The following is a 9,316-nucleotide window of genomic DNA, read 5'->3' on the forward strand; positions in this document are numbered from 1 at the left end:
ACTCTTAGTATTTTTAACGTTGAAAAAGTGAGTAACTCTGGAGAAGGAGAGGGGACTGAGATTGGGAGTCGTACTTAGGGGCTTAAATATATATTTGAAGAAATAAAAAATTATGACAACACCCAAAGCAAGTATAACAAAATGTTAAGATTTATTAGTTGCATAGTGGATATGCTGGTTATCATTTTATTATTTTTCATAGCGCTGTTCTGTATATTTGAAGTAGTTCATAACAAAAACAAAACTACACAATGGAAAAAGTGTTCACCACCTAATCTTACACAAAATAATTCAGGATATAAAACTTTTTATACAGCATTAGTCTAATTTTGAAGACAAACAAAAATGCAGAAATAAACTAACAGTGATGATCTCTCTATGGGCTAGATTATAGGAGACTTCCTTTCGTTTCTGCAAACAGCATTGTTATTTTGGCTGAAATGTTAAATGTTAATTGTAAGAAAATGGACTCAAATCCCACTACCAGAGATTAAACACTATTAAGATTTTTGGAAACATCTTTCTACATGTATGTTTACAATATTACATGAATACTTGCTGTTTGGAACATGCTCTTCTCACCCAATAATATCTTTCCATGCCAACTACAACATCATTTATGGCTGCATTTAACATTCACGAAAATGCCAAATTTACTTAACTCATCTCCTTCTAGAGGACAGGAATATGGACTCTTTGCTATTAAAAACAAAGTTGAAATAGAATGAAGTGTAGTACGTGAGTGCAAACTCTTTAATAATGATGACTAAATCAAAGACCAGCATAGCCTTCACACAAACGTAATCCTTTTCTCCCACCATGTCCAAAATTTGTCTGTCACCCATTTATGAATCACACTTTACCAAAAAGCCTCCCTCTCAGGCTCTTTATCAATTGTATCAGAGAATACAGTTTGTGTTTTCTTTGTCTGTGTATGTGTGGTATTCTTTTTTCCTTATTAAAGATCATTAATTTTTTGTGTTACATATTCTTAGAAGTTTTTCTTAGTCTGTTCATTGTATTTAAACTTTGTTCACAGTTTAATTTTTGCAATCAGTTTTTGCCATTCAGAATTTGAAATATATGGTCAGAAGTTTCTGAGTTTTGAGGCATAAGCCTTCCTCACTCCAGTACTGTAATACTCACCCTTTCTCTAGTTGCATTTTTATACATTTAAATCTCTGAGCTGTCTGGGATTTATCTGGCTTTATGTAGTGGCCAGCTTTATATTTTCCAAATGATTAATCATTTTGTTCCAAGAAATGCCATCTTTATCATATTACTACATTCCACAAATTCTCGAATTTTGACCTGGACTCTACACTGTCCTACTGTTTTGTCTATTCCTGTACTAGTACTGCACTACGTTAATTAAAACATTCTTATAATGTGTTAATATCCAGTATGGCAAGTTATACCCAGGAACATGTTATGACTCTCCATTTATTCAATCTTCATATATGTGTCTGAATAGACTTCTATAGTTTTCTTCAAATAAGTACTGCTTACTTCTTTAAAATTTTCCTATAGTTTTTTGGTTACTACTATAAATGGGATATTTTCTTCCACTGTATCTTCTAATTGAGTATTTTATTATCAGCACTTTCAGAACAATTTTAAATAATAAAGGGGCTAAAAACAATGATTATGTGACTTAAAATTAAAGACTTCATATGATTATAATAGACACAAAAACCAAGTAAAGAGATGCCATGAACCAGAAAATGTTGTTTCTTTCCAACAGAAAAATGGGCAAAGACTATGAAAAGCAATGCAAAGAAAATGAAATATGAATGGCTAATAAACAAGTTAAGAAGCTCAACCATTTGTATACATTAAATTTGCAATAATGACATCTCCCTGGGTTTAAGTATGTGAAACAAGGGTATTTTTACACACTAGCAAGAATGCAAAGTAACAAGCACTTGGGCAAGCAAAATGTTCACAAGTTAAATGCACATCCTAGAACTTAGAAATTACAGTCCAAAGTATCCCTTAGAAAATTAACAGTAACTGGCTGGGCGCAGTGGCTCACACCTGTAATCCCAGCACTTTGGGAGGCTGAGGTGGGCGGATCACGAGATCAAGAGTTCGAGATCAGCCTGACCAACATGGTAAAACCCCATCTCTACTGAAAATACAAAAAAGTAGCCAGCTGTGGTGGCACATGCCTGTAATCCCAGCTATTCAGGAGACTGAGGCAGGAGAATCGCTTGAACCTGGGAAGCAGAGGTTGCAGTGAGCTGAGATTGCACCACTGTACTCCAGCCTGGGTGACAGAGCAAAACTCTGTCTCAAAACAAAACAAAACAAAACAGTAAAAGAAGAAATGGGTAAGAAATATCCACAGCAGCACTGTTTGCATTACTGAAAAATTAAAACAATCTAGATGTCCATAAAAAGAAGAATGAAGAAATAATTTGTGGTGGATTAATTAGTAGAATACCATAAGCAAAAAAAAAAAAAAACAAACAAACTTGAAAGTATCAATAAGGATAGATGTCAATAGTAACGTTGAACGAAAAGAAACAAGTTTCAGAAGGAAACACAATGATACCATTTTGATAATACACAAGATTCTTCCCATTCTGTAGGTATAACTAAAAAAAAAAAAAACCACACACACACAATATTCTGTTATTTATGAACACGTACTAATGTAATAAAAGTATATAAATGTGGATGGGAAAGACATGCACTAGTTTCAGGATCAGCTACCTCAAAGGAAGCAATGATAGTTTGGGGACTTTTTTTTTTTTTTTTAAGAGATAGGGGTCTTACACTGTCATCCAAGCAGGAGTGCAGTGGCATGATCACATCTTACTGTAACCTCCAATTTCTCAGCTTAAGTGATCCTCCCACTTCAGTCTCAGGAGAAACTAAGTGATTCTCCTGCCTCAGCCTCCCAAAGTGTTTGGATTACAAGCATGAGCCATTGTGCCCAGTCTTTTTTCTTCTTCTTTTTTTTTTACATAAAACAAGACCTGAAGCCAATGTAAATCATTTACTAATTCCAGCTGGTAAATATACTAATATTTGTTGATTATATGTGTGTATATTACTCTGTTATCTAATATTTTAAGTACTTAAAAATTGCAGTTCAGTTTTAATATTTCATGTTTCTATGTTACCAGATTTAATTTCACACATACTTTTTTGTTGTTTTTTTTAAACAGGGTAACCACTTATTTTATAATTGTTCTGAAAATCAGGAATTAATGCTGAATTATATCACGTCCTTCTGGCAACTCCTGAAATAATCATATGGTTTCTTTCCTTGATCAGTTAATATGGCAAATCATATTAATAAATTATCCTTGAATTCTTGGAATTGGTCATTATAGTTTCTTTTCTAAGTGTGCTTTTAAATTAAATTTTATTTTTTTTCAATTGAGATGCAGGGTCTCACTCTCTCTCCCAGGATAAAGTGTAGTGGCATGACCTTGTGGGCTCAGTCTCCCAAGTAGCTAGGACTACATCACGCCTGGTTAATTTTTAAAATTAATTTTTATTTGCAAATTGTTATGTAAACCACTCCTAGGCATATACCCAAGAGAAATGAAAACATGCATCCATACAAAAACTTGTGTTTATAAATGTCCATAGCATCATTATAATAGCCAAAAGGTAGAAACAAAACCAAATGCCCATCAACAAATGAACGGACAGAGAAATCAGCTCCCCCTGCGCTGTCACACACACACACAAATGGAATATTATTTAGCCATACAAAAAACCAAAGTACTGATACAGGCTACAACTTGGATGAAATCTGAAAATACTATGCTAGCTGAAAGACACAAACGGTTACATATTATATGACTGCTTTTATATGATAAATCCAGAATAGGCAAATCCATAGTCAGAATGCCCATTAGAGGTTACCAGAGAATGAGGGAGTGGTGGTGATTATTTAATGGATATGGAGTGTTTTTATGGGGTGATGAAAGTTTTGAAATGTGAGATGGTGGTTGCACAATACTGTAAATACATTAACTAATACTGAATTTTAGTTTTAAAATGTCAATGGTATATTATGTGAACTGCACATAATATACCATTGTATATGGTATATACCACTGTGTACCATGGTATATTAAATGAAACTGAAACTGAATTTCAGTTTCATTTTCTATCATTAAAAAAAATATAAATTCTGAGTAAAAAAATAGTGACACTGGTCTATAGTTTTAATACTGCCCTCTTTAGGTTTTTCTTTATTTTTAATAACCAGAATAACAATTTAAAATGTAAACCAGAAATTAAGATGGGCATAAATTCTGCTTTAACTATACAGATACGTTATAAATGGAGGTAAAACATCTATTTACAATAGTAAGATGATTTTTCAATATTTATCTATGGTATATTCAATTTGAAAGAGAAATTAATGTTCTTTAATTGGAAGGGCCTTCTTCAAAATGATTTAAGAAATCAAAGGAAATGGGCTGAGCGCGGAGAGGCTGAGGCAGGCACATCACCTGAGGTCAGGGTTTTGACAGCAGCCTGGCCAACATGGCAAAACCGTCTGTACTAAAAATACAAAAATTAGCTGGGCGTGGTGACACACACCTGTAGTCCCAACTACAGGGAGGCTGAGGCAGGGGAATCACTTGAACCCAGGAGGTAGAGGTTGCAGTGAGCTGAGATGGCACCACTGTACTCCAGCCTGGGTGACAAAGCAAGACTACATCTCAAAAGAAAAAGAAAAAAAGAAATCAAAATAAATGTTTAATCTGCTCATCTGCATTATTTTGTACTTTTAATCTGAGATAATCCATTAATCTACACAAATTGAAACTCTCGGCCTAGAATACTCTTTTGATCCTTTATCTTCAATAATGAATCCAAATTAAAAATTGTTTTAAATTGAAACAAAATATTACAAAAACGAAACAAATACATCTCTTAAGTTAAAAAGAGGTACACATTATTATTTCTTTAAGTCAATTAAGTATTATATGACAGACTATCTTAAGGCAATGTAAGAGTATAGTTACCTTTTCTTTCTCAGTTCCATCTTTTGACTTCTTTTTCTTTTTTAAACTATCCTAAACAAAGAAATGTAGGTATCAATTTATCAATCAATAAATGCTAAGGACACAGCATTATAGAACAAAGACAAAAATACCCAAAAAGCGATTTGCTCTATGACTAAAAGAAGGCTACTCCAATCCCAGAATATTATTCTGAAAATTTAAGAGAAATGTATGTTATGTATGCATTTGCTTGTAAGCAAACAGGCTTCTTTATTTATCTGGCTGTATACCAAATTTACTCTTAAAATGGTAAGTATTGTCTGTAATACCCACATAGCTTATTTTAAAATAGGACTTCGTGCCATAGACTGTGTGCTTATGGTGGTCACATGCACTGGAGTTGTACTCTAACTTGAGAAGGCAACAATTTCTTCTTTTGAATCCTTTGAGTTCTAGCTATTAATCTTCCTGAGCCTAGTTTCCTTATCCACTTTGTCCATAGATTACCAAATTACTTCCTAAAGTTGTTGAGATTAAATGAGTTAATAAATTAAATGCTTAGAATTGTGCCTAACACATAGTAGGCACTCAATATATGTTAGCCATCATTATCATGAGACTGGCTCTTCTGTTTTAAAAGACAAAGAGAAAACCAACATTTACTGAGTACTTTCTAGATGCCAGGTATTTTGCCAGAAGATCTCTCACAGGGGCAAGCAGCTATCTGTTATAAATGCAGACAGCTGCTTTGGTTTCCTGAGACTCTAGTATAGTGTTTGTCAAACCATGGTCCATACACACCCCGGTATCAGAATCACACAGGCCACCTGTTAAAGATGTAGGTTCCAACTGTAATCAGATACTGTATCAGACTCCGGGGACAGGGCTCAGGAATCAACACTTTTCTTGGAGAACTTTTTAACTTTTTTCTGACCATTTATGTTTGAAAGCCAACTGTGTGTCTGATAACTCTGGTTAGTACAGAATAAATTTAGGTATAATATAGTAGAAAGGACACTGGATCAGATTTTAGAAGATAAAGATTCAACTTTTAATTCTAATTCAGCTGTATCATTTAAAGCCAATGCTTTTTATCTGAACTCTAACTTCTTTATGAAAACAAGGACAATAATGTCAGTCGCCATGGAAATGTGGAGACATGGAGATATATATATGAAAGCATTTGAAAAATTATTAAATGTCACAAGCAAGATATTATCAAGTACATCAATTAAGCGGCATAGAACATCAAAGTACAAATATCAGACTATCTTATTTTTAAATTGAGAGCAACTTAAGGTAGGAAGAAAAAATTAAATGTCTTTGTATCCAATATATTAATAATTTAAATAATTTACCTTACTGTCTGATTCAGTTTCTGACATGGAGCTTTCAGAAGATTTATGTGAACGGTTCTTCTTTTTCTTTCTCCGTTTTCCTTGTTTCTTATCCTACATGAAATATTTTTAGAAACATTTGCTTTCTGTCTCAAAAATCTAATCTACACATTTATTAATATAAAACTTTTATCAGTGAACAAAATTTAATGAAAGGATCAGTTTCTATACTTTTTTCTTAATACATCACTTTCCTGTTATAAAGATCAAGTGATTTGAATCACATGTAATGTCTAGCATCTAGTCAAATAGCATTTGATTTTTCAAATTTTTTTCTACTGATAAAGTCCACAAAACAAATTTTAAAATCTAAAAAATATATTATACACCAATAGTTAAGTTTCTAGTTACTGCTCATTCATGTTAGTCCTCTAAGTTATGGATAATTAAATCAAAACCTGGAAGTCAACATTTCTAACAGATATTTCACAATGGGTTTCCACTTGACATTAAAGAAATTAAGAGATACTATTTCATGAACCATTATAAGCAAACCTTACCTCATCTTCGGAATCAGAAGAACTGCTGGAAGAATCAGAGCTTGATGAAGAAGAAGATGAATACTTGACCAAGCACAAAACAATTAAAGCTTGTGAGACGCGAGAATTTTTTTCTTTTACAAAGTCTCTCAAATACTTAGTGAAATCAATCTAGTGTCTGAGAAACAGATGCCATATTCATAAGTCATAAATATGAAAATATAAAATGTCACACTTGTTCCCCGTACAAAAGCTCAACAACTTAACATATGTGGCCATGGTCACCAATCTTTCTCTTTAAATAGCAACAGAAAATTTACTAGGTTATAAGGTGGTTGGCACCTTTTTTTATATCAGTGATAGAAAACCACTCTTCACAATCAAAGAACCTCTAAGTTCCTTGACTCATCTAGAGTTTAAGTTACCTTTAGCATGCAAGTTAAACAAATTATTCTTACTTTTTTTGTTGGCTCTTAATTGTAACATTTAGAAAAATGGAAAACTTTTGCTCACCCTACCAGATTTCTTCTTTTCTTTTTTCTTTCTCTAAGCGGAAACAAAAGTACAAGTCTAAATAAGCTGGTGTGAGTTTCCAAATGCATCTATTAACAGTAGTATACAGCATTATTATGAAAATCCAACTATGAGATTAAGAATAGCAATAAACTAAAAGTGGTGTTACCTGTCTTTTTTTGGATGAGCTCTCACTTCCACTTAGTAATTTCTCCCTGTGTTTTTCCAGTTCTTTCTTCCAGTTCTACAAAAAGGTTATAAACACCATCAGAGGCTATCTATCGTTTCTAATACACCTAATATACAGAGACAGCCACTGCTTCCTTCCCTCCATCCTCTAATACCTCTCATCCATCTCAGCTTCTAATTACAGTAAAAGAAACACAGGTGCCAATCCTTGACCCTATCACCAAAGGACCTTCTACCGGCTCTTTTCAAAGAGCATATTAAGGGATAGGGGTTCTGTATTATTGAGGAGCAGGTATTATTACTGAAGCTGAGGTCTCTTTTCAACAAAGATGGCTAGATTCTCTGTCTAGTCTGTAAAAGTTGAATTAATCGCTACTGTGATTGATACATTATATACATGTTTGTAATCAAAACAAGCAAACCGACTGGGTATAATGGCTTACACCTGTCATCATAGTACTCTGGGAGGCTAAGGCGGGAAGATTGCTTGAGCTCAGAAGTTGGAGACCAGCCTGGGCAACATAGTGAGATACTGTCTCTATTAAAAATAAAAAAAATTAGCTGGGCATAGTGGCCTGCAACTGTGGTCCCGGCTACTTGGGAGGCTGAAGTGGGAGGACTGCTCAACCCTAACTTGGAATCCAAGTTATCCGAGTCTTAGATGACTTACATTACGAGATGATTATTCTCTATTTTTTAAAGCATCCACGTAAATATAAACTTGTATTCACTATAACAATAACACTTCTAAAATACAGAACCTCTTTAACTGAGAGAGCTACGCCCAAATACTTAGGGTATTTTTTTTTTTTTTTAATGGAGAAAAGGCGGTGGAGGGTGGGGGGAGCTCTTACTTTGTTGCCCAGGTTGGTCTTGAACTCCTGGCCTCCCGTTTTGGCCTCCCAAAGTGCTGGAATTATAGGTGTGAGCCACCATAACTGGCCAAATTCGTCTTTTTTTTAACAGGTGCTTTTTACAAACCTCATTCATTTTTTCTTCAAATTCAGCCAAAGCCTTGGAGCCTTTCTTTTTCTTTTCTAGTTGCTCTTTTACTTCTTCCCTTAAAAAACAGAATGAAAAAATACAATTTCAAGCAATTCAAATTAGATAAATGCTTACAAATAAGACAAAAAAATTTCATAAACTCTTTTAAATATTCTAATAGACCGCTATTCAATGTTGGTATTTCTTTGTTCGCATCTATAAAAATAAATTACCATAATAAAGCCTATGAGATAACACTAATCACTCCTTTTCTAAATATGGATTATAAGAGCGAATACACCAAACATCTAAGCACTTACAACAGGCACTATTTAAAATACATTTTCATTTAATCCTCACAAAAACCCTGTGGGAAAAGGTACGGATCCCCAATTTACAGATAAAGAAACCGAAGCTTGGAGAAGGTAAGAAATCCACCTAAAGTCATAAACCTGGTAGTTTTCAGTGTTAGGATGCCCTAAAATCTATCTGACTGAACTACTGTATTCTATATATGACCCATTTAATAAGGTAGCTAACATGCTGTGCAGAGAAGAGTTAATACAGCTCGCCTGATGGCTTATTCTTAGAAAGACGTACTTAAAAGACTGGCCCTAGAGGCGCATCTGGGAACTTGAATTTGGAGGATTCTTGCTATTCTCTGATAAGAGCAGATCATTGTGCCTAAACTGTTTGTACAAACAACGTAGTTCAAGCTAAATACCTGTTTTCCTTCTGGGAATCTGGACTTTTTTTTTTTTTTTTTTAAGGGGTG

At 33.9% G+C, this 9,316-nt stretch overlaps 1 protein-coding gene across 3 annotated transcripts in view; it reads right to left on the bottom strand.

Annotated features, from left to right (window-relative positions):
* Positions 1–9,316, bottom strand: part of FAM133B (family with sequence similarity 133, member B) — a 29,331-nt gene that overhangs the window by 9,362 nt on the left and 10,653 nt on the right. For all 3 annotated transcript variants that reach the window (XM_011955052.1, XM_011955051.1, XM_011955050.1), the window contains exons 3-8: positions 8,539–8,617; positions 7,538–7,612; positions 7,369–7,401; positions 6,877–6,939; positions 6,338–6,430; positions 5,001–5,051 (exon numbers count right to left, since the gene is read on the bottom strand). In XM_011955052.1, coding sequence (XP_011810442.1) covers positions 5,001–5,051; positions 6,338–6,430; positions 6,877–6,939; positions 7,369–7,401; positions 7,538–7,612; positions 8,539–8,617 — 394 coding nt within the window. The remainder of the gene's footprint in view (positions 1–5,000; positions 5,052–6,337; positions 6,431–6,876; positions 6,940–7,368; positions 7,402–7,537; positions 7,613–8,538; positions 8,618–9,316) is intronic.

The sequence above is a fragment of the Colobus angolensis genome, unplaced genomic scaffold (assembly GCF_000951035.1).
Source record: "Colobus angolensis palliatus isolate OR3802 unplaced genomic scaffold, Cang.pa_1.0 Scaffold394, whole genome shotgun sequence".
NCBI lineage: Eukaryota > Metazoa > Chordata > Mammalia > Primates > Cercopithecidae > Colobus > Colobus angolensis.